Raw genomic sequence first — 26,136 nt, forward strand, 5'->3', positions numbered from 1 at the left:
GCGCCTCAGGGAAAATAATCGTTATGTGGGGGCAGTCACCAGAAAATAATCGTTATGTGGGGACAGTCACCAGAGTGTAGGGCTACGGGAAGATGGCGCTCGAAGCCCTGTACTGGAGACACAAATAGTCTCTAGTGCAGGGCTTCGGCAGCCATCTTGCCGTAGCCCTGCTCTGCCTCTGGGAGCCAGTCTCCGCAGTGCGCTGCGGGGATTTCAACACCTGGGGGGTCCAGGCCCCCGGGCCCCTCCCCCACCTCTTTAGGAGGCGGGCCCGGTTGCCACGGCGACCCCTGCGACCGCGGGCCCTACGCCCATGGACACGCTATTGGAGGCACTGGGAAGTTGGGACACACTATTGGAGGCACTGGGATGTTGGGACACACTATTGGAGGCACTGGGATGTTGGGACACACTATTGGAGGCAATGGGAAGTTGGGACACACTATTGGAGGCACTGGGAAGCTGGGACACACTATTGGAGGCATTGGGAAGTTGGGACACACTATTGGAGGCACTGGGATGTTGGGACACACTGTTGGAGGCACTGGGATGTTGGGACACACTATTGGAGGCACTGGGATGTTGGGACACACTATTGGAGGCATTAGGAAGTTGGGATACACTATTGAAGGCACTGGGATGTTGGGACACACTATTGGAGGCATTAGGAAGTTGGGACACACTATTGGAGGCATTGGGATGTTGGGACACACTATTGGAGGCACTGGGATGTTGGGACACACTATTGGAGGCATTAGGAAGTTGGGACACACTATTGGAGGCATTGGGAAGTTGGGACATACTATTGGAGGCATTGGGAAGTTGGGACACACTATTGGAGGCATTGGGAAGTTGGGACACACTATTGGAGGCACTGGGATGTTGGGACACACACAGTTATGGATTTGGTTGGCCCCACTCTGAGTGTTATCAGGTCCTCCATGGCATCAGCAGGGATCACAGCATTTTACCTATTAATTGGTTTAGTTTAACATTATAATTTATAGATTCAGGTTCTTTTCTTGTCTGCAGGAACCCAATACTGGCGCTATGACAATGAAAATGATCGGGCTTATATAGCGGACCCTGAGAAGATAGCTTACCCCCGACTCATCTCAGACGGTTTTCCGGGGATCAATGGGCCCATTGATACTGCATTTTATGACATCCGTGATAACAACATTTACTTCTTCCAAGGACGTAATGTAAGTGTTTACTGTGATCAGATGGTGAAGGGGGAGGGGTGTATGTGTGGAGGGGGAGAGAATGGGGGAGTGGTGTATGTGTGGAGGGGGGAGAGAATGGGGGAGTGGTGTATGTGTGGAGGGGGGAGAGAATGGGGGAGGGATGTATGTGTGGAGGGGGGAGATAATGGGAGAGGGATGTATGTGTGGAGGGGGGAGGGAAATGGGGGAGTTGTGTAATTGTGAAGTGGCAGTTGCTCGCCGGCCTTGATACTAATTAGTTCGCTGGTTCTTGGCCCTAGCTAGCTTCTTGAGCTACATCATACAGTGGTGTGAAAAACTATTTGCCCCTTCCTGATTTCTTATTCTTTTGCATGTTTGTCACACTTAAATGTTTCTGCTCATCAAAAACCGTTAACTATTAGTCAAAGATAACATAATTGAACACAAAATGCAGTTTTAAATGATGGTTTTTATTATTTAGTGAGAAAAATAACTCAAAACCTACATGGCCCTGTGTGAAAAAGAAATTGCCCCCTGAACCTAATAACTGGTTGGGCCACCCTTAGCAGCAGTAACTGCAATCAAGCGTTTGTGATAACTTGCAACGAGTCTTTTACAGCGCTCTGGAGGAATTTTGGCCAACTCGTCTTTGCAGAATTGTTGTAATTCAGCTTTATTTGAGGGTTTTCTAGCATGAACCGCCTTTTTAAGGTCATGCCACAACATCTCAATAGGATTCAGGTCAGGACTTTGACTAGGCCACTCCAAAGTCTTCATTTTGTTTTTCTTCAGCCATTCAGAGGTGGATTTGCTGGTGTGTTTTGGGTTATTGTCCTGCTGCAGCACCCAAGATCGCTTCAGCTTGAGTTAACAAACAGATGGCCGGACATTCTCCTTCAGGATTTTTTGGTAGACAGTAGAACTCATGGTTCCATCTATCACAGCAAGCCTTCCAGGTCCTGAAGCAGCAAAACAACCCCAGACCATCACACTACCACCACCATATTTTACTGTTGGTATGATGTTCTTTTGCTGAAATGCTGTGTTACTTCTACGCCAGATGTAACGGGACACGCACCTTCCAAAAAGTTCAACTTTTGTCTCTTCAGTCCACAAGGTATTTTCCCAAAAGTCTTGGCAATCATTGAAATGTTTTTAAGCAAAATTGAGACGAGTCTTTGTTATTTTTGCTTAAAAGTGGTTTGCGCCTTGGATATCTGCCATGCAGGCCGTTTTTGCCCAGTCTCTTTCTTATGGTGGAGTCGTGAACACTGACCTTAACTGAGGCAAGTGAGGCCTGCAGTTCTTTAGATGTTGTCCTGGGGTCTTTTGTGGCCTCTCGGATGAGTTTTCTCTGCGCTCTTGGGGTAATTTTGGTCGGCCGGCCACTTCTGGGAAGGTTCATCACAGTTCCATGTTTTTGCCATTTGTGGATAATGGCTCTCACTGTGGTTCGCTCTAGTCCCAAAGCTTTAGAAATGGCTTTATAACCTTTACCAGACTGATAGATCTCAATTACAGTACTTTTGTTCTCATTTGTTCCTGAATTTCTTTGGATCTTGGCATGATGTCTAGCTTTTGAGGTGCTTTTGGTCTACTTCTCTGTGTCTGATAGCTCCTATTTAAGTGATTTCTTGATTGAAACAGGTGTGGCAGTAATCAGGCCTGGGGGTGACTACAGAAATTGAACTCAGGTGTGATAAACCACAGTTAAGTTATTTTTAAACAAGGGGGGCAATCACTTTTTCACACAGGGCCATGTAGATTTGGAGTTTTTTTTCTCACTAAATAATAAAAACCATCATTTAAAACTGCATTTTGTGTTCAATTATGTTATCTTTGACTAATAGTTAACGGCTTTTGATGAGCAGAAACATTTAAGTGTGACAAACATGCAAAAGAATAAGAAATCAGGAAGGGGGCAAATAGTTTTTCACACCACTGTATATGGTGGTACTCACCATATATATGTACTCCAGTTAGTCAGTCGTTGTTAGTTGATCATTGATAGCTGTAAATTGTAATTTACTAGGAAATCACATCTATTGTATATTTATCTGTGTAACGACTTTTTGCCTGCCTTTTGACTCCGCTCTTGCCTGACGATTCTGTACCTCAGTCATCTGATTTCCGTTTGTCTCTGACTCAGTTATTGCCTGATCCTTGTAAATCGAATTGACTATGATTTGTTTAACCATTCTGTACCTCGACTAACTTGTGCGCAAGTTCTGACTTAACCAGACTATTACCTTGTACCATTGTTGTGGTATACTATATGTATCTAGTCACACCCAGCGTGACATACAAAGGGGTTATAATGGACGATTTGCAAAGGCAAATTGTTTTATTAGCCGGAGTCGTTAACCAGCTCACAGAGCAGGTGGCTACGCAACAAAACCAATTGACTCAGCTAACCAACTCCCTTGCTCAATTGAGTACCTCTGTCAATGCTAATTTAGAGCCAGCTCCTGTTGCTCCCAATATACCCACTATTGAACCTAAAATGCCGTTGCCAGAAAAGTTTTCAGGCTCGCGCTCAGACTTCAGTAACTTTTAGAATTGTTGTATGTCTTATTTTGAGGTTCTAGCTAGATCTTCTGGGACTGAATGCCAGAAGATTTCTGTGTTACAAGGTGACTCATGAGGCCTTAATGCTTGTTGATAATTTTTTCAAGGCCATGGCCACTATATACGCAGATCCTGACCCCACCGCCACTGCTAGCTGCAAACTTAGAGATCTCAGGCAGGGTCGACATACAGTGGAAGAGTATGCGGCCAAATTCAGGAAATGGTCTGTTTCAGTTAACTGGGGTGGTACAGCCATGATGGATCAATTTTTGTTTGGCTTATCTGATTCCGTGAATGACATGCTAGTAAGTCATCCAGAACCTAAGACTCTCGAGGATGCTGTATCGTTAGCCATAAAAGTTGACAGACGGTTAAGATATAGACGGCAGGGAAAGACTTACGCTACTGTCTCCACCCCCAGTAAACAGACTATGCTTCTTCTATGTCTAATGAAGAGCCAATGCAGATGGGATATTCTAAACTCTCTCCCACTGAGAAACCTAGAAGGAAAGAGAAGGGTGTTTGTATGTATGGTGGGGAGAAGGGTCATTTTGTCCAGACTTGTTCTGCCAAGAGGTTTCCGGAAAACTTCAGCACCTAAGTGAAGAAAGGGGAATTCACTTGGATGGTCAGTTTTCTCCCCTCAAAAGTAAAAAAATATTGTTGCCTGCTACTATTACTTGGAACAACCAGTCCCTACCTTGCCAGGCTTTTGTAGATTCTGGGGCTGCAGGTAATTTAATCGACTCTGACCTTGCTACTGAGTTGGGTATTCCAGTAAAACCCTTGCAGAACAAACATTTTGTCACCGCCATAGATGATACTCCTTTACAGGCTGAGAAACCCATTACTATCACTCAGGAAGTTTCTCTGCAGATAGGGGTTATACACTTTGAACAAATTCAGTTTTTTAGTATTAAGAATGCCCACCAGTTCGTTAGTTTTGGGGTTACCCTGGCTTCAACTCCATAATCCCGGAATTGATTGGGTTTCTGGTCGGCTCATCTCTTGGTCACCTCATTGTCAGGAGAGGTGTCTCAAGAGAATTACTCTCTCTAGTCTTGAAGTAAAGTGTAATGAAGTTCCATGACCGTACATGGATTTTTCTGATGTGTTTTCCTCACAATCTGCAGACAAATTACCACCACATAGGCCGTATGATTGTCCTATTGAGTTGTTACCTGGAACCATGCCTCCCCGAGGTCATCTGTATAACTTAACTGGTCCTGAGAAGTTAGCCATGAAAGACTATATTAGGGAAAATTTACATAAAGGTTTTATTCGATCCTCCACATCTCCCACTGGGGTAGGATTCTTTTTTGTGGAAAAAAAAGATGGAGGCCTCCGTCCTTGTATTGCTTATCGGGGTCTGAATAAAATTACAGTAAAAAATTGCTATCCATTGCCATTGATTGATGATCTCTTTTCCCAAGTCTCGGGGGCTAAAATCTTTTCTAAATTAGACCTAAGGGGAGCTTATAATTTAATCCGTATTCGGCAGGGAGATGAATGGAAGACAGCCTTCAATACTCAAGACGGGCATTACGAATATCTCGTTATGCCCTTCGGATTATGTAATGCCCCGGCTGTCTTCCAAGATTTCGTGAATGATGTCTTCCGTGATGTTCTAGGTAAATTTGTTGTTGTTTACTTAGATGACATCCTTGTTTATTCTGACTCTTTGCCAGAACACCGCGAGCATGTGAAATATGTATTACAAAAACTGAGAGAGAATTCTCTATTTGCCTAATTAGAGAAATGTTTTTTCGAAGTAACACAAGTACCCTTTCTCAGATACATAATTTCTGATTCTGGCCTTTCAAAAAAAAAACAAAAAAGTGAAGATGACCAGCACTTGCCAATTCTTAAAAAGCAGGGTATTTATTCACAAAAAAAGTGAACAAAAAATAGCCATGACATCTGGACTCCCAGAATGTAACTATAGCTCTTGAGAGTAGATATAGCTCTTAGCTGCAAATAGTAGCATGAGGACTTCCTCCAGAATAGGTTACGCCTCCATTGCAGCCCAATTCCAATCACAACGGACTGTCGCCGTTTCGAACGGATAAACCGCTCTTTGTCAAGTGAAAGCATGTCACTATTGCCTGCCTAAACTCTATTTATACCCCTCCCCCCTAAGCTATAGCCAATCGCTACAGAGGTGGACCTGATGGGGAACTGGAAGCAAACTCCAAAACATCCAATCACATACCTGGATAGGCAAATTTGAAAAGCCGTTAACTGGGAGTGTAAAAAACGTCATGCCTACCAATCACGATTCAAAACGTCATCTTCATGCGTAAAAACGGTCGCATTGGACGCGTCAAAAAATGTCGCATAATAACCACGTAAGCCGCATTGGCATCATGCGTACAAATTTACGCATCACCTACATATATGTACGCATGGATAAAGTCAATGCCATCCAGTGGCCACATAGAAGAATGCAACCTTCTGCTTTGCCTTATGCTCTCATTAAATACCAATAGACACATGGGTCCTAATATTGGACATCCATACATACCGCCACATTTAGGTTTCATTTGAGGGACAGCAAGGCAGAACAGAATATCCAGGTATTGTTCACCAGATGTGGAGTATTTCCATCCTATCGTCCTAAAAATTAAAAGGAATTTTTTAATGAAAACACTTTATAAAAAAGGGGGATGAAGGGGTTCATTAAAAACAAAATGACAAAATTAATGAAAAAAGTATAGAATGGGCTGCAATGTGGCGATCAACCTTTACATTAGTCAATAAAGTCAAATTACAGGTAATAGATCATATTCCCGGTTTAGACCCCGGGGGTGTAAAGTCCCCAATTGTCTGATCCACCATGCTTCAGCCTTAAGAAGTAATTTTAAACGATCCCCACCTCTCCTTGGTCTATGAATCTGCTGCAATACTTGGAAACGTAATGACGCCACCCCATGTGACCTTTCAGTAAAATGGGCAGAAACCGCCTGTTCCATTCGTTTTTTTCTAATCGCGGATTTGTGGGCAGAGATCCTGTCTTTCACCCTCTGAGTGGTTTGGCCCACATATAATAGCCCACATGGGCACTTAATACAATATACTACAAATTTAGAGTTACAGTCAAAAAAACCTTTAAGTGGGAAATTTCTTCCACTCAGAGGGTGTCGGACAGAGTCACCACCCAAAACATTTCCGCATTGGACACAATCTCTACAGGGGAAAGTTCCCCTCCTTCTCGTGCCTGTGTTATCAACTGAAGGACCCAAATCTGACCTTACTAGCCTGTCCCTAAGTGAGGGTGCCCGTCTGAAGGAGAACAAAGGAGGGTCCCTAAATTCAGGAACCCTCGGAAGTCCCTCCCTCAGAATGGACCATCTTTGCTGTATAATACCCCTAACCTGACTTGAAATCGTGCTGAACCTCGAGATGAACGGGATCCTACCACTGTTTTCTCTTTTCTTCTTCCCACCCCTCTGGCACCCCCCTCCCACTTTTTTTAGAACCCCTTCCGGATAGCCTCTCACCCTAAATCTATCTCTTAATTCCTCTACCCGTAAATCACATGTAGTTGGATCAGAAACTATTCTCTCGACTCTCAGTATTTGAGATCTAGGTATTGCACTTTTTAGAGATAATGGATGAAAGGAGTCAAAGTGTAGAGTGGAATTTCTATCTGTTAATTTTCTGAAAAGGTCGGTGACAAACCTTCCTTCTCCACACTTGACCCTAACATCCAAAAAATCAATACTGGTACTGCTGACGTGTGACGTCAACTTAATAAAAGGATACCTTCCGTGCAAGTCCAGGATAAAGGCATCAAGGCCCGAACGTGGCCCCACCCACAAAAGAAAGACATCATCAATATATCTTACCCACATCCTTGCATGTGCATGAAACAATGGATGCGTATAAACGAACGCCTCTTCATATGCTTCCATAAAGAGGTTCGCATAGCATGGGGCCACGTTTGAGCCCATCGCCGTCCCCCGGACCTGCTCGTAAAAGACATCACCAAAAAGGAAATAATTCATCGTCAGCACTACCTGTAAGAGAGACATGAGGAAATCACATTGCTGTTTGTCAAAATCAGAACGGGTGTCAAGGACATGTTGTATTACCTCCATTCCCTCCCGGTGGGGAATGGAGGTGTACAAACTCTCCACATCCATGGTGACCATAAGAAAATCACCTTCAGGGTAAGGTTGAGATTTCAATAATTCCAGAAACATGCCCGTATCTCTCACATACGAGGCCTGAATCTGTAAATACGGTTGGAGAACAGCATCGAGGAAGATGGCCAGAGGGGATAACACAGAATCCATCCCGGAGACAATAGGTCTCCCCGGGGGATTCTGTAGATTTTTGTGAATTTTAGGTAAGGTGTAAAACACCGGTGTGATAGGATGATTTTTTATCAAGAACTTTGCCAGGCCCTCATCAATAATTTCCTTTGAAGTTGCTTCCTGTACTAATCTCCCTATTATTCTTTTAATCCTTGGGAGTGGGTCACTATCAAGTCGTTGATATGTGGAAGTGTCCTCCAAGAGGCACTGCACACTCTCCAAGTAGAAGGACTTGTCCATCACAACTAAGGCTCCCCCCTTGTCCGCCGATTTGATAATTATCTCATCGGCGGACTGTAGGGATTGTAAGGCCAGTTTCTCTGTCTGTGAGAGGTTGTTCTTATAGCCATGACATCTCCCAAGTTTTACTTCGGCCTCCAATTTGTGGATATCCTCCTTCACACAATCTATAAAGTTCTCAATTGTTGGATTGGACGATGGATTAAAGTCACTTCGATTTTTTAAACCAAAAGGACCCAAGGATAGAGGGAGTGAAGACTCCGGAGCAGTAGATCCTTGATCTCGAGAAGGGAGGTTGGCAAAAAAGTTCTTGAGTCTGATATTCCGAAAAAATCTCGTTAACTCAATGTCTAACTCAAAAAAATCAGGTAAAAAAGTGGGACAGAACGATAAGCCCCTCTTGAGGACTCCTTCTTCTTCCTCAGATAGAGCACGAGAGGAAATATTAATTACCAAATTATCGGTTATTTGGTCTTGCTGCGCAGATTCATACCCTGTGGTGGAATTTTGTTGCTTTCTATGTTTTCTTCCGCCTCTCCTTCTTGGTTTCCATCTCCTGAGGCATCGCTCTGAGACGACTCTGTCGTTTGTAAAAAATCTTCAGAAGAACCTGATCCTGGAACGTCAGGTTTTTTACGAGGTTTCTTTGGAGGTCTGCGTGGTTTTGGTCGATTAGGTCTCGGATTCGGACGGTTTGGCTCACTTGGACCCTTTTTCTGCCATTTATAAACATAACCGTCCACATAATCAGATTCGTCCCGTAGGAATTTAGATCTCTTTGTTTCCTCAATCGCAGACCGATGTTTTTCCAGAGTCTCTTTTCGTTTGCTGTCAAAGGTCTCAAACAGCTCCTTAGATAACAGAGATTTCATTTCTTCCTCCAACAGCATAATCTGTTGGTCCAATTTGGGTAATTCCTGTTTTATACGTTTAATGGTATGAATCATAACGTCAAAGCTAGCCTTGTTCCAGATTTTCTCGATTGTAGAGATAAAGGCAGAGTCACCTGCAAAGAGAGTCGGTGCCACATTTGATCTTCCACCTCTCGGGATACGGCGTACTCTGTAGTACTCAGCAAGTGTCCTTGCATGGAGGTCCAAGGCAATTCGGTTTTTTTGTAATCGAATAATTGAACGTTCGATCAATTTAGGATCTTTCTTAGAAAGAAATGTAGTGTCCGTGAGGTAATCACCAACCACTGCTGCAGCATCTTCATCGGTATATGCAAACGTGTCACCATGAGGTTCCACATTAGGGTGCCCGTCCAAACGCCTATCCATGTTTTGTACTTCTTGGACAGCACACCTATCTTGCTTCAACGGCTGTGCCAGGTCTAGCCTGTATGGCTGATACAGACTTAATGCAAACAAAAAAGTGAAGATGACCAGCACTTGCCAATTCTTAAAAAGCAGGGTATTTATTCACAAAAAAAGTGAACAAAAAATAGCCATGACATCTGGACTCCCAGAATGTAACTATAGCTCTTGAGAGTAGATATAGCTCTTAGCTGCAAATAGTAGCATGAGGACTTCCTCCAGAATAGGTTACGCCTCCATTGCAGCCCAATTCCAATCACAACGGACTGTCGCCGTTTCGAACGGATAAACCGCTCTTTGTCAAGTGAAAGCATGTCACTATTGCCTGCCTAAACTCTATTTATACCCCTCCCCCCTAAGCTATAGCCAATCGCTACAGAGGTGGACCTGATGGGGAACTGGAAGCAAACTCCAAAACATCCAATCACATACCTGGATAGGCAAATTTGAAAAGCCGTTAACTGGGAGTGTAAAAAACGTCATGCCTACCAATCACGATTCAAAACGTCATCTTCATGCGTAAAAACGGTCGCATTGGACGCGTCAAAAAATGTCGCATAATAACCACGTAAGCCGCATTGGCATCATGCGTACAAATTTACGCATCACCTACATATATGTACGCATGGATAAAGTCAATGCCATCCAGTGGCCACATAGAAGAATGCAACCTTCTGCTTTGCCTTATGCTCTCATTAAATACCAATAGACACATGGGTCCTAATATTGGACATCCATACATACCGCCACATTTAGGTTTCATTTGAGGGACAGCAAGGCAGAACAGAATATCCAGGTATTGTTCACCAGATGTGGAGTATTTCCATCCTATCGTCCTAAAAATTAAAAGGAATTTTTTAATGAAAACACTTTATAAAAAAGGGGGATGAAGGGGTTCATTAAAAACAAAATGACAAAATTAATGAAAAAAGTATAGAGGTGATGCGTAAATTTGTACGCATGATGCCAATGCGGCTTACGTGGTTATTATGCGACATTTTTTGACGCGTCCAATGCGACCGTTTTTACGCATGAAGATGACGTTTTGAATCGTGATTGGTAGGCATGACGTTTTTTACACTCCCAGTTAACGGCTTTTCAAATTTGCCTATCCAGGTATGTGATTGGATGTTTTGGAGTTTGCTTCCAGTTCCCCATCAGGTCCACCTCTGTAGCGATTGGCTATAGCTTAGGGGGGAGGGGTATAAATAGAGTTTAGGCAGGCAATAGTGACATGCTTTCACTTGACAAAGAGCGGTTTATCCGTTCGAAACGGCGACAGTCCGTTGTGATTGGAATTGGGCTGCAATGGAGGCGTAACCTATTCTGGAGGAAGTCCTCATGCTACTATTTGCAGCTAAGAGCTATATCTACTCTCAAGAGCTATAGTTACATTCTGGGAGTCCAGATGTCATGGCTATTTTTTGTTCACTTTTTTTGTGAATAAATACCCTGCTTTTTAAGAATTGGCAAGTGCTGGTCATCTTCACTTTTTTGTTTGCATTAAGTCTGTATCAGCCATACAGGCTAGACCTGGCACAGCCGTTGAAGCAAGATAGGTGTGCTGTCCAAGAAGTACAAAACATGATTCTGGCCTTTCCATGGATCCTAAGAAACTCACGGCAGTACTGGAGTGGCCTCAGCCGAAAGGCTTGAAAGCCATTCAGTGATTTTGGGGTTTTGCGAACTAATATCGCAAATTCATAAAAAGTTTCTCTACTATGGTAGCTCCCATTACAGATTTAACAAAGAAAAATGCTGATTCTGTGAACTGGTCTACTAAAGCCTGTGAGGCTTTCTCGGATTTAAAAAAAGCATTCTGTTCAGCTGCCATCCTTATCCACCCCAATATAAATTTACCATTCATTGTGGAGGTGGACGCTTCAGAAGTGGGAGTTGGAGCAGTTTTGTCTCAGTTCTCTGGGCAACCTGAGCGGATGCATCCATGTGCGTTTCTTTCTAAAAAGTTTTCTTCCGCTGAAAGGAACTATGATATAGGTAACAGGGAGTTGTTTGCAGTAAAAATGGCATTTGAGGAATGGAGACACTGGCTGGAGGGAGCATTGCATCCGATTACTGTATATACTGATCATAAGAACCTAGAATACATAGAGCAAGCTAAGAGACTGAATCCTAGGCAGGCACGGTGGGCAATGTTCTTTTCACGTTTTAATTTCATAATTACGTATAAGCCAGGGTCTAAGAATACTAAAGCTGATGCATTGTCCAGATGCTTTGAGAATGATTACGTCTCACCCACTCTTCCAGAAAACATATTACCTTCCAGTCGAGTAATTGCTGCACTTCAGACAAATGAATTTCCTGATGTTCACGCTTTGTTACAACCCTGATACCAAGCAGATACTCCTACTGAGAAACCACCTGAGTTAGACTATGTTCCATTACAGTTGTGCGTTCAGGTTCTTCAGTTATTAAATGATAGCAAACTGGCAGGTCATCCAGGTGAAACAAAAACGTTGGAGTTATGCTCCTCGAGGCTATCTTACTCCTCTGCCCATTCCCTCCAGACCCTGGTCTCACTTATCGATGGATTTCATAGTTGATTTGGCTCCTTCTGGTGGCAAAAAGGTGATCTGAGTTGTCATGAATCGTTTCAGTAAGATGGCCCACTTCGTGCCTCTTGTTGCTCTGCCCTGAGCCCTGGAATTAGCTAAATTATTTGTGGTACACGTTTTTCGCTTGCATGGAATCCCTGACAATATTGTATCTGATCGAGACTTCCAATTTGTGTCTCAGTTTTGGCGAAAATTCAGCGCCATTTTAGGGATCACTTTGCCCTATTCTTCTGGTTATCATCCAGAAACTAATGGGCAAACTGAACGAACCAACCAATCCCTGGAACAGTTCCTTCGATGTTTTGTCTCTGATTGCCGGCAGACATGGCTGGATTTTCTCCCCTTCACTGAGTTTGCGTTTAATAATCTTCCTAGCTCATCCACTAAGATGTCACCATTTTGTTGTTGTCACCGGTCAGAATCCGAAGTTCACATGTTTTCCTTCTTCACCCTCTGTCTTTCCTGCATTGGAAGAATGGAGTACCCATGTGCAGCATCTTTGGCCTCTGGTACAACAAAATCTGCAAGATGCAGTTGCACGTCATAAACACTATGCTGATAATAAATGCTCATGTGAATTTGAGTTTTCCCCGGGGGATAAAGTCTGGGTCTCCGCTCGAAATATTCCATTACGTCAACCCTCAGCCAAGTTGGGACCCAAGTTTATTAGGCCTTACCCTATCCAGGAAAAAATCAATAATGTAGTTTACCGTGTGACATTGCCTCAAACCATCAAAGGGGGCAATTCTTTTCATGTATCGTTGTTAAAGCCTGCTGCCAATATATTATTATCCATAGAACCACCCCCTCCTATTGAAGTGGATGGACAACCTGAATATGAGGTGGAAAAAATCCTTGATTTTAGGAAAATTCGTAATTCCCTATAGTACTTAGTGGATTGGAGGGGTTATGGTCCTGAGGAGAGATGTTGGGTCCCTGCCCATCAGATCCATGCTGATCAATTGATTCAGGAATTTCATCAAGATCATCCTTATAGGCCTGGTAGAGAGTGTTCGGTGACCACTCCTCGGGGGGGGACTGGGGGTAATGTAATAACTTTACCTTCCAGCGGTAGGTCCCGTGGTGTCTCCGGCAGGGTCTGGGCGAGCGGCGGGACCTCACAGCAGACGTCCTCCAACGGCATCCCCGACATCTCTCCAGCGGCGAATCAGGAAGCGCGTCTGCGCAGTCTGCCCAGGCGCGCGTGGGAGCCAGATTAAGGAGGCGTGTCTAACATTAGACCGTCCTCCTGGGGGCTGGGCTCATTCTCTCTTCCAGGGTATATTTGGCCAGGCAAGGCAGTTGCTCGCCGGCCTTGATACTAATCAGTTCGCTGGTTCTTCGCCCTAGCTAGCTTCTTGAGCTACATCATATATGGTGGTACTCACCATATATATGTACTCCAGTTAGTCAGTCGTTGTTAGTTGATCATTGATAGCTGTAAATTGTAATTTACTAGGAAATCACATCTATTGTATATTTATCTGTGTAACGACTTTTTGCCTGCCTTTTGACTCCGGTCTTGCCTGACGGTTCTGGACCTCAGTCATCTGATTTCCGTTACCGACTCGGCCTGTCTCTGACTCAGTTATTGCCGGATCCTTGTAAATCGACTGACCTCTGATATACGTGTATGACCCTGCTCGAATTGACTATGATTTGTTTAACCATTCTGTACCTCGACTAACTTATGTTCTGACTGAACCAGAGTATTACCTTGTACCATTGTTGTGTTATACTATATGTATCTAGTCACACCCAGCGTGACAGAGGAGTGGTATATGTGTGGAGGGGAGAGGGAAATGGGGGAGTGGTTTATGTGTGGAAGGGAGAGGGAATGGGGGAGTGGTGTATGTGTGGAAGGGAGAGGGAAATGGGGGAGTGGTTTATGTGTGGAGGGGGAGAGGGAAATGGGGGAGTGGTGTATGTGTGGAAGGGAGAGGGAAATGGGGGAGTGGTGTATTTGTGGAGGGGGAGAGAGAAATGGGGGAGTGGTGTATTTGTGGAGGGGAGGGAAATGGGGGAGTGGTGTATTTGTGGAGGAAGAGAGAGAAATGGGGGAGTGGTGTATTTGTGGAGGGGAGGGAAAAGGAGGAGTGGTGTATTTGTGGAGGAAGAGAGAGAAATGGGGGAGTGGTGTATGTGTGGAAGGGAGAGGGAAATGGGGGAGTGGTGTATTTGTGGAGGGGGAGAGAGAAATGGGGGAGTGGTGTATTTGTGGAGGGGGGAGAGAGAAATGGGGGAGTGGTGTATTTGTGGAGGGGGAGAGAGAAATGGGGGAGTGGTGTATTTGTGGAGGGGGGAGAGAGAAATGGGGGAGTGGTGTATTTGTGGAGGGGGAGAGAGAAATGGGGGAGTGGTGTATTTGTGGAGGGGAGGGAAATGGGGGAGTGGTGTATTTGTGGAGGAAGAGAGAGAAATGGGGGAGTGGTGTATTTGTGGAGGGGGGGAGTAGCTTACGGTTGGATGACAGTTCCTACTACAGTCATAGTATGTCCATCAGTCTCGGGGGTCAAATTAGGGGTAAGCCAATAAAGTTGGGAGTTGGGAATGAATTTTCCCTTTTAAGTAGGGATGCTCGGAAAATTCCGCGGAATTATAAATTCCGTGATTCCGGCCGGAATTAGGTTAATTCCGATTCCGGTAGTCAATCGGAATTCCTATACCTCTCAAACGGAATTCCGCGGAAATTTTATAATTCCGACGGAATTTTCCGAAATAGCACCAGAAAAAAATCTCTCTCTCTCTCTCTCTCTCTCTCTCTCTCTCTCTCTCTCTCTCTCTCTCTCTCTCTCTCTCTCTCTCTCTCTCTCTCTCTCTCTCTCTCTCTCTCTCTCTCTCTCTCTCTCTCTCTCTCTCTCTCTCTCTCTCTCTCTCTCTCTCTCTCTCTCTCTCTCTCTCTCTCTCTCTCTCTCTCCTCTCTCTCTCTCTCTCTCTCTCTCTCTCTCTCTCACTGCAGATTTTCAAAACAGCTTATATACCATAGCTGGGATTTGAACCCAGAACCTACTGTGTAGTAGGTATGTGTCTTAACCTTTAGACCATGACCCACACTACATGCTAAAGCTGGCGGTAGCATAAACCATACTTCCATTATGTTCAATTCGATCGAAAAAGTAGCATGATTAAGGATTTGTACTTTTTGAAAAGCATGCTTATATACCATAGCTGGGATTTGAACCAAGGACCTAGTGTATAGTAGGTATCTGTCTTAACCTCTAGACCATGACCCACACTACATGCTAAAGCTGGCGGTAGCATAAACCATACTTCCATTATGATCAATTCGATCGAAAAAGTAGCATGATTAAGGATTTGTACTTTTTGAAAAGCATGCTTATATACCATAGCTGGGATTTGAACCAAGGACCTAGTGTATAGTAGGTATCTGTCTTAACCTCTAGACCATGACCCACACTACATGCTAAAGCTGGCGGTAGCATAAACCATACTTCCATTATGATCAATTCGATCGAAAAAGTAGCATGATTAAGGATTTGTACTTTTTGAAAAGCATGCTTATATACCATAGCTGGGATTTGAACCAAGGACCTAGTGTATAGTAGGTATGTGTCTTATCCTCTAGACCATGACCCACACTACATGCTAAAGCTGGCGGTAGCATAAACCATACTTCCATTATGATCAATTTGATCGAAAAAGTAGCATGATTAAGGATTTGTACTTTTTGAAAAGCATGCTTATATACCATAGCTGGGATTTGAACCAAGGACCTAGTGTATAGTAGGTTTCTGTCTTAACCTCTAGACCATGACCCACACTACATGCTAAAGCTGGCGGTAGCATAAACCATACTTCCATTATGTTCAATTCGATCGAAAAAGTAGCATGATTAAGGATTTGTACTTTTTGAAAAGCATGCTTATATACCATAGCTGGGATTTGAACCAAGGACCTAGTGTATAGTAGGTATCTGTCTTAACCTCTAGACCCTGACCCACACTACATGCTAAAGCTGGCGGTAGCATAAACCATACTTCCATTATGATCAATTCGATCGAAAAAGTAGCATGATTAAGGATTTGTACTTTTTGAAAAGCATGCTTATATACCATAGCTGGGATTTGAACCAAGGACCTAGTGTATAGTAGGTATCTGTCTTAACCTCTAGACCATGACCCACGCTACATGCTAAAGCTGGCGGTAGCATAAACCATACTTCCATTATGATCAATTCGATCGAAAAAGTAGCATGATTAAGGATTTGTACTTTTTGAAAAGCATGCTTATATACCATAGCTGGGATTTGAACCAAGGACCTAGTGTATAGTAGGTATCTGTCTTAACCTCTAGACCCTGACCCACACTACATGCTAAAGCTGGCGGTAGCATAAACCATACTTCCATTATGATCAATTCGATCGAAAAAGTAGCATGATTAAGGATTTGTACTTTTTGAAAAGCATGCTTATATACCATAGCTGGGATTTGAACCAAGGACCTAGTGTATAGTAGGTATCTGTCTTAACCTCTAGACCATGACCCACACTACATGCTAAAGCTGGCGGTAGCTATATACCATAGCTGGGATTTGAACCAAGGACCTAGTGTATAGTAGGTATCTGTCTTAACCTCTAGACCCTGACCCACACTACATGCTAAAGCTGGCGGTAGCATAAACCATACTTCCATTATGATCAATTCGATCGAAAAAGTAGCATGATTAAGGATTTGTACTTTTTGAAAAGCATGCTTATATACCATAGCTGGGATTTGAACCAAGGACCTAGTGTATAGTAGGTATCTGTCTTAACCTCTAGACCATGACCCACGCTACATGCTAAAGCTGGCGGTAGCATAAACCATACTTCCATTATGATCAATTCGATCGAAAAAGTAGCATGATTAAGGATTTGTACTTTTTGAAAAGCATGCTTATATACCATAGCTGGGATTTGAACCAAGGACCTAGTGTATAGTAGGTATCTGTCTTAACCTCTAGACCCTGACCCACACTACATGCTAAAGCTGGCGGTAGCATAAACCATACTTCCATTATGATCAATTCGATCGAAAAAGTAGCATGATTAAGGATTTGTACTTTTTGAAAAGCATGCTTATATACCATAGCTGGGATTTGAACCAAGGACCTAGTGTATAGTAGGTATCTGTCTTAACCTCTAGACCCTGACCCACACTACATGCTAAAGCTGGCGGTAGCATAAACCATACTTCCATTATGATCAATTCAATCGAAAAAGTAGCATGATTAAGGATTTGTACTTTTTGAAAAGCATGCTTATATACCATAGCTGGGATTTGAACCAAGGACCTAGTGTATAGTAGGTATCTGTCTTAACCTCTAGACCATGACCCACGCTACATGCTAAAGCTGGCGGTAGCATAAACCATACTTCCATTATGATCAATTCGATCGAAAAAGTAGCATGATTACGGATTTGTACTTTTTGAAAAGCATGCTTATATACCATAGCTGGGATTTGAACCAAAGACCTAGTGTATAGTAGGTATCTGTCTTAACCTCTAGACCCTGACCCACACTACATGCTAAAGCTGGCGGTAGCATAAACCATACTTCCATTATGATCAATTCGATCGAAAAAGTAGCATGATTAAGGATTTGTACTTTTTGAAAAGCATGCTTATATACCATAGCTGGGATTTGAACCAAGGACCTAGTGTATAGTAGGTATCTGTCTTAACCTCTAGACCATGACCCACACTACATGCTAAAGCTGGCGGTAGCATAAACCATACTTCCATTATGATCAATTCGATCGAAAAAGTAGCATGATTAAGGATTTGTACTTTTTGAAAAGCATGCTTATATACCATAGCTGGGATTTGAACCAAGGACCTAGTGTATAGTAGGTATCTGTCTTAACCTCTAGACCCTGACCCACACTACATGCTAAAGCTGGCGGTAGCATAAACCAAACTTCCATTATGATCAATTCGATCGAAAAAGTAGCATGATTAAGGATTTGTACTTTTTGAAAAGCATGCTTATATACCATAGCTGGGATTTGAACCAAGGACCTAGTGTATAGTAGGTATCTGTCTTAACCTCTAGACCATGACCCACGCTACATGCTAAAGCTGGCGGTAGCATAAACCATACTTCCATTATGATCAATTCGATCGAAAAAGTAGCATGATTAAGGATTTGTACTTTTTGAAAAGCATGCTTATATACCATAGCTGGGATTTGAACCAAGGACCTAATGTATAGTAGGTATCTGTCTTAACCTCTAGACCATGACCCACACTACATGCTAAAGCTGGCGGTAGCATAAACCATACTTCCATTATGATCAATTCGATCGAAAAAGTAGCATGATTAAGGATTTGTACTTTTTGAAAAGCATGCTTATATACCATAGCTGGGATTTGAACCAAGGACCTAGTGTATAGTAGGTATCTGTCTTAACCTCTAGACCATGACCCACACTACATGCTAAAGCTGGCGGTAGCATAAACCATACTTCCATTATGATCAATTCGATCGAAAAAGTAGCATGATTAAGGATTTGTACTTTTTGAAAAGCATGCTTATATACCATAGCTGGGATTTGAACCAAGGACCTAGTGTATAGTAGGTATCTGTCTTAACCTCTAGACCATGACCCACACTACATGCTAAAGCTGGCGGTAGCATAAACCATACTTCCATTATGATCAATTTGATCGAAAAAGTAGCATGATTAAGGATTTGTACTTTTTGAAAAGCATGCTTATATACCATAGCTGGGATTTGAACCAAGGACCTAGCGTATAGTAGGTATCTGTCTTAACCTCTAGACCATGACCCACACTACATGCTAAAGCTGGCGGTAGCATAAACCATACTTCCATTATGATCAATTCGATCGAAAAAGTAGCATGATTAAGGATTTGTACTTTTTGAAAAGCATGCTTATATACCATAGCTGGGATTTGAACCAAGGACCTAGTGTGTAGTAGGTATCTGTCTTAACCTCTAGACCATGACCCACACTACATGCTAAAGCTGGCGGTAGCATAAACCATACTTCCATTATGATCAATTCGATCGAAAAAGTAGCATGATTAAGGATTTGTACTTTTTGAAAAGCATGCTTATATACCATAGCTGGGATTTGAACCAAGGACCTAGTGTATAGTAGGTATCTGTCTTTACCTCTAGACCATGACCCACACTACATGCTAAAGCTGGCGGTAGCATAAACCATACTTCCATTATGATCAATTCGATCGAAAAAGTAGCATGATTAAGGATTTGTACTTTTTGAAAAGCATGCTTATATACCATAGCTGGGATTTGAACCAAGGACCTAGTGTATAGTAGGTATCTGTCTTAACCTCTAGACCATGACCCACACTACATGCTAAAGCTGGCGGTAGCATAAACCATACTTCCATTATGATCAATTCGATCGAAAAAGTAGCATGATTAAGGATTTGTACTTTTTGAAAAGCATGCTTATATACCATAGCTGGGATTTGAACCAAGGACCTAGTGTATAGTAGGTATCTGTCTTAACCTCTAGACCATGACCCACACTGCATAGTAGTAGGTACCTGTCTTACCCACTAGTAAGGGAGAGGCTGCAGCCTCAGGGCGCAGTGTAGGAGGGGGTGCACAATTCATTCAGCTGTCATTCCCAATTGTGTTTGAAGCAGAAAGAAATAAGAAAAGGTGATACATGGCAGCGACTGCAAGCCAGATAAGTAGAGATTAAGGTGTTGGGGGTGGGGGGGGGCCTGGGGCACCTCTTAGTGTAATAGCAATCAGTGTGTGACGGGAGGGATGGGGGGGCGCACTTTGCTGTCTCAGCCTTGGGTGCTGAAGGACCTTGTCCCACCTCTGACCACACTACATGCTAAAGCCTGGCCCTGAGTGTGGTTGATGGTCTAGAGCAGTGGTCCTCAAACTAAGGCCCGCAGGCCGAATGTGGCCCCCTAAGGCTTTCTTACCGGCCCCCCACACAGAAAATGTATTGCTTATAAATGCAGTCAGCTACATCTTTAAATATTGGTGGTCCACATATGGAATAGCAGTGCAGCACCCCCCATCCACATGGAAGCCAGAAAGCAGAAATTTTGCTGGTTTCCAATCAAATTCCACATCAGGTGACACTGCTGTCCAATTGGCTTGCAGATTGTCACCTGGGTATGCTTCACTGTCTGGTCCGCAAAGACTTCTACATCATTTTATGTTTACTCCGGCCCACCAGCGGTCTGAAGTATGTTGACCCGGCCCTCAACCCAAAATGTTTGGGGACCCCTAGTCTAGAGGGTAAGACAGACACCTTCTACACACTAGGTCCTGGGTTCAAATCCCAGCTATGGAATATAAGCATGCTTTTCAAAAAGTACAAATCCTTAATCATGCTACTTTTTCTATCGAATTGATCATAATGGGCCCCAGGGCCCCCACCCCCCCCCCCCACCCCCAACACCTTAATCTCTACTTATCTGGCTTGCAGTCGCTGCCATGTATCACCTTTTCTTATTTCTTTCTGCTTCAACACAATTGGGAATGACAGCTGAATGAATTGTGCACCCCCTCCTACACTGCGCCCTGAGGCTGCAGCCTCTCCAGCCTCAGCCTTACTAGTGGGTAAGACAGGTACCTACTACCATGCAGTGTGGGGCATGGTCTAGAGGTTAAGACAGATACCTACTACACACTAGGTCCTGGGTTCAAATCCCAGCTATGGTATATAGAGATGGGCCGAACCTCCGATTTTAGGTTCGCGAACCCTGTTCGCGAACTTCCGCAAAAGGTTCGGTTCGCGAAAAAGTTCGCGAACCGCAATAGACTTCAATGGGGAGGCGAACTTTCAAAGTTTTAAAAATTTCTATCAGCTGGAAAAATGATAGAAAACATGTTTCAAAAGCTCTATTACCTGGAGCCACACCTAATTGAGTGAAATACACATCACTGCTGGAGGACCCACCCCCTCCCTCCCTCCCTCCCTCCCTCCCTCCCTCCCTCCAAGCAAGGTCCTTTATACCATTTGCCTATCTACACTAATTAGTTATGGGACAGCTGCTACACACTCTGCTAGGGAGATTTTAATCTCCCTCCACCCCTTCAACCCTTCAACCCTACCTCCTACCTCCTACCTCCTACCGGAGGGAGGAGGGTCTCTTCTGGCAGGGAATTATACTACTTTAAAAGCCAGTATACATCATACCATAGCTGGGAATTGAACCCAGATCTCACTGTGTAGTGGACACGTCACCCTAAGCACTGTACCACTACAGTAGTAAGTGAAGCTAGCTGAAAATGTACCATTAATGCTCAATGCAATAGAACCATTAGGTTGCTTAAAGGAGAACTGTAGTGAGAGGTATATGGAGGCTGCCATATTGATTTCCTTTTAAGCTATACCAGTTGCCTGGCAGCCCTGCTGATCTATTTGGCTGCAGTAATAATAATCCAAACATTTGTATAGCGCTTTTCTCCTGTCGGACTCAAAGCGCTCAAGAGCTGCAGCCACAGGGACGCACTCAAGAGGCCACCCTGCAGTGTTAGGGAGTCTTGCCTTGAACTCCTTACTGAATAGGTACTTGACCTAGCCAGGATTCAAACCCTGGTCTCCCATGTCAAAGGCAGAGGCCTTAACCAGTACACTATCCAGCCACTGTAGTGTGAATCACACCAGAAACAAGCATGCAGCTAATCTTGTCAGATCTTACAAAAATGTCAAACACCAGATCTGCTGCATGCTTGTTCAGGGTCTAGGGCTAAAAGTATTGGAGGCAGAGGATCTGCAGGATAGCCAGGTAACTGGTATTGCTTAAAAGGAAATCAATATGGTAGCCTCCATATACCTTTCACTACAGTTCTCCTTTAAAGGGAACCTTAACTGAGAGTGATATGGCTGTTTCCTGTAAACAATACCAGTTGCCTGGCAGTCCAGCTGATCTTTGTGACTGCAATAGTGGCTGAATCACACCCTGAAACAAGCATGCAGCTAATCCAGTCTGACTTCAGTCAGAGCACCTGATCTGCATGCTTGTTCAGGGGCTGTGGCTAAAAGTATTAGAGACACAGGATCAGCAGGCAATTCAGGCAACTGGTATTATTTTAAAAGGAAAAATCCATATCCTTCTCCGTTTAGGTTCCCTTTAAGGATTTGTAGCATAAAAGCCAACTCACATTGGCTGGGATTTGAACCTGGGTCTCAATGTATGGTGGACAAGCACACTAACCACTATACCAACTGAAGCTGGCCTGAAATTGCTGGCCTGAAATTGCTGGCCTGAAATTGCTGGCCTGAAATTGCTGGCCTGAAATTGCTGGCCTGAACCAGCAATTTCAGGCCAGCAATTTCAGGCCAGCAATTTCAGGCCAGCAATTTCAGGCCAGCAATTTCAGGCCAGCAATTTCAGGCCAGCTTCAGTTGGTATAGTGGTTAGTGTGCTTGTCCACCATACAGTGAGACCCAGGTTCAAATCCCAGCCAATGTAAGTTGGCTTTTATGCTACAAATCCTTAAAGGGAACCTAAACGGAGAAGGATATGGATTTTTCCTTTTAAAATAATACCAGTTGCCTGAATTGCCTGCTGATCCTGTGTCTCTAATACTTTTAGCCACAGCCCCTGAACAAGCATGCAGATCAGGTGCTCTGACTGAAGTCAGACTGGATTAGCTGCATGCTTGTTTCAGGGTGTGATTCAGCCACTATTGCAGTCACAAAGATCAGCTGGACTGCCAGGCAACTGGTATTGTTTACAGGAAACAGCCATATCACTCTCAGTTAAGGTTCCCTTTAAAGGAGAACTGTAGTGAAAGGTATATGGAGGCTACCATATTGATTTCCTTTTAAGCAATACCAGTTACCTGGCTATCCTGCAGATCCTCTGCCTCCAATACTTTTAGCCCTAGACCCTGAACAAGCATGCAGCAGATCTGGTGTTTGACATTTTTGTAAGATCTGACAAGATTAGCTGCATGCTTGTTTCTGGTGTGATTCACACTACAGTGGCTGGATAGTGTACTGGTTAAGGCCTCTGCCTTTGACATGGGAGACCAGGGTTTGAATCCTGGCTAGGTCAAGTACCTATTCAGTAAGGAGTTCAAGGCAAGACTCCCTAACACTGCAGGGTGGCCTCTTGAGTGCGTCCCTGTGGCTGCAGCTCTTGAGCGCTTTGAGTCCGACAGGAGAAAAGCGCTATACAAATGTTTGGATTATTATTATTACTGCAGCCAAATAGATCAGCAGGGCTGCCAGGCAACTGGTATAGCTTAAAAGGAAATCAATATGGCAGCCTCCATATACCTCTCACTACAGTTCTCCTTTAAGCAACCTAATGGTTCTATTGCATTGAGCATTAATGGTACATTTTCAGCTAGCTTCACTTACTACTGTAGTGGTACAGTGCTTAGGGTGACGTGTCCACCACACAGTGAGATCTGGGTTCGATTCCCAGCTATGGTATGATGTATACTGGCTTTTAAAGTAGTATAATTCCCTGCCAGAAGAGACCCTCCTCCCTCCGGTAGGAGGGAGGAGGGAATAGGTTGAAGGGTTGGAGGGAGGAGGGAGGTGGGAGGAATTAAAATCTCTCTAGCAGAGTGTGTACCAGCTGTCCCATAATTAATTAGTGTAGGCAGACAACTGAGTCAAATGGTATAAAGGACCTAGCTTGGAGGGAGGGTGGGTGGCTGGGTCCTCAAGCAGTGTGTTTGACCATAACATGTCTGCTGACAGTGAAAAGGAGGGTAAAAAATTTTGCTTTAACAAGCGAACTGGGCGAAGCGAACTTCCGCAAACGTTCGCCTGCGGGAGGCGAACGCGAACCACCGAAGTTCGCCTGGAACCGTTCGCCGGCGAACCGTTCGGCCCAACTCTAATGGTATATAAGCATGCTTTTCAAAAAGTACAAATCCTTAATCATGCTACTTTTTCTATCGAATTGATCATAATGGAAGTATGGTTTATGCTACTGCCAGCTTTAGCATGTAGTGTGGGTCATGGTCTAGAGGTTAAGACACATACCTACTACACACTAGGTTCTGGGTTCAAATCCCAGCTATGGTATATAAGCTGTTTTGAAAATCTGCAATTCCCTACTGCATGATGGATAGATGGATAGATGAGAGAGAGAGAGAGAGAGAGAGAGAGAGAGAGAGAGAATGAGAATTTTTCCGGCGGAATTCCGACTTAAACGGAATTCCCCCGGTATACCGTCGGAAGGGAACGGTAACGGAATGCGGAATTGTGCCGGAAACGGAAATGGGCTATTCCGACCATGCCTGCTTTTAAGGCTGATTGGCCCCGGCCTTGTGAGTTTTTTTGCCTTCCCCTGTATTAACTAGAATACTTGGGGGTTCACAATAATGTTTTTTTTTTTCCTGGTTGAACTTGATGGACAGATGTCTTTTTTCAACCAAACTATGTAACTAATTTGTGTATTTTTTGGGGGGATGTGGGTGCAAACTGGAGTGGCCGGAGGAAACCCATTCAGACATGGGGAGAACATACTGTGCAGATAGTGCCATGGCTGGGATTTGAGCTGGGGATCCAGCGCTGCAATGCAAGTGTGCTAACCACTGCAACACGGCACTGCCCACAGATGTCCCAAAATCGAGGGGTTATTCAACTCAAATGGTGTAACAGCAGCCACAAATCCCCTAAATCCCACTCCTCTCAGCTCCCCTCAATACGATCTGATATGACCCAGCCTACCCCCAGCTGCACAGTTTGTTTAGAGAAGGTTTGACCATGTCGTCTTCTCCATCTACAGGTGACTGCATTTAGCGTGGCCCAGCACAAAGTACTTCTTGGCTACCCTAAGTCTATTTCAGAGGTTTTCCCTCCCTGGATTTCTGGAGACCATCCCCTGAGTGACTTGGATGCTGCATACTACTCCTTCACCCACGAAACAGTCTTCTTCATCAAGGAGACCAACGTGTGGAGGATGGCTGGACACAAGGGCCCTCAAGACATCCCCCCAAATTCACTGCTCCCCCGTCAACTTATCAATGAGCTCTGGCTTGACATCTGTGATGTTCACCCAACAATGCTGACTGTACCCAGGAGATGATCGGACTTCTGCTGGACTGAAGAGAAGGAGATGATCGGACTTATGGTGGAGTAATGATGAGAACATGAAATTTGCCATATCAATGTGGAGCGAAATCAAATTACTCCTCTGCCCCCTAGCACCTATAAGAAAAGTTCTTACCTGTCACCTCTGCTCCTCCCCCAGCACTTTATCTCCTTCCTGCGTGTAGGACAATGTCTCACCTGTCCCCTCTGCTCCTCCCCCAGCACTTTATCTCCTGCCTGTGTGTAGAGCAATGTCTCACCTGTCCCCTCTGCTCCTCCCCCAGCACTTTATCTCCAGCCTGTGTGTAGGGCAATGTCTCCCCTGTCCCCTCTGCACCTCCCCCAGCACTTTATCTCCTTCCTGTGTGTAGGACAATGTCTCACCTGTCCCCTCTGCTCCTCCCCCAGCACTTTATCTCCTTCCTGTGTGTAGGACAATGTCTCACCTGTCCCCTCTGCTCCTCCCCCAGCACTTTATCTCCTGCCTGTGTGTAGAGCAATGTCTCACCTGTCCCCTCTGCTCCTCCCCCAGCACTTTATCTCCAGCCTGTGTGTAGGGCAATGTCTCCCCTGTCCCCTCTGCACCTCCCCCAGCACTTTATCTCCTTCCTGTGTGTAGGACAATGTCTCACCTGTCCGCTCTGCTCCTCCCCAGCACTTTATCTCCTGCCTGTGTGTAGGGCAATGTCTCCCCTGTCCCCTCTGCTCCTCCCCCAGCACTTTATCTCCTGCCTGTGTGTAGGACAATGTCTCACCTGTCCCTTCTGCTCCTCCCCCAGCACTTTATCTCCTGCCTGTGTGTAGGACAATGTCTCACCTGTCCCCTCTGCTCCTCCCCAGCACTTTATCTCCTGCCTGTGTGTAGGATGTCTCACCTGTCTTCTCTGCTCCTCCCCCAGCAC

General features: G+C 44.3%; 1 protein-coding gene across 1 annotated transcript in view; it reads left to right on the forward strand.

The window, feature by feature from the left end:
* Positions 1 to 25,628, forward strand: part of LOC137524709 (matrix metalloproteinase-21-like) — a 181,518-nt gene extending 155,890 nt beyond the window's left edge. Inside the window, exons 6-7 of the mRNA XM_068244876.1 lie at positions 1,033 to 1,205; positions 24,930 to 25,628. Coding sequence (XP_068100977.1) covers positions 1,033 to 1,205; positions 24,930 to 25,229 — 473 coding nt within the window. The 3' untranslated portion in view covers positions 25,230 to 25,628. The remainder of the gene's footprint in view (positions 1 to 1,032; positions 1,206 to 24,929) is intronic.
* Positions 25,629 to 26,136: the final 508 nt, after the last annotated feature.

This window comes from Hyperolius riggenbachi, chromosome 1, assembly GCF_040937935.1.
Source record: "Hyperolius riggenbachi isolate aHypRig1 chromosome 1, aHypRig1.pri, whole genome shotgun sequence".
Classification (NCBI taxonomy): Eukaryota; Metazoa; Chordata; class Amphibia; order Anura; family Hyperoliidae; genus Hyperolius; species Hyperolius riggenbachi.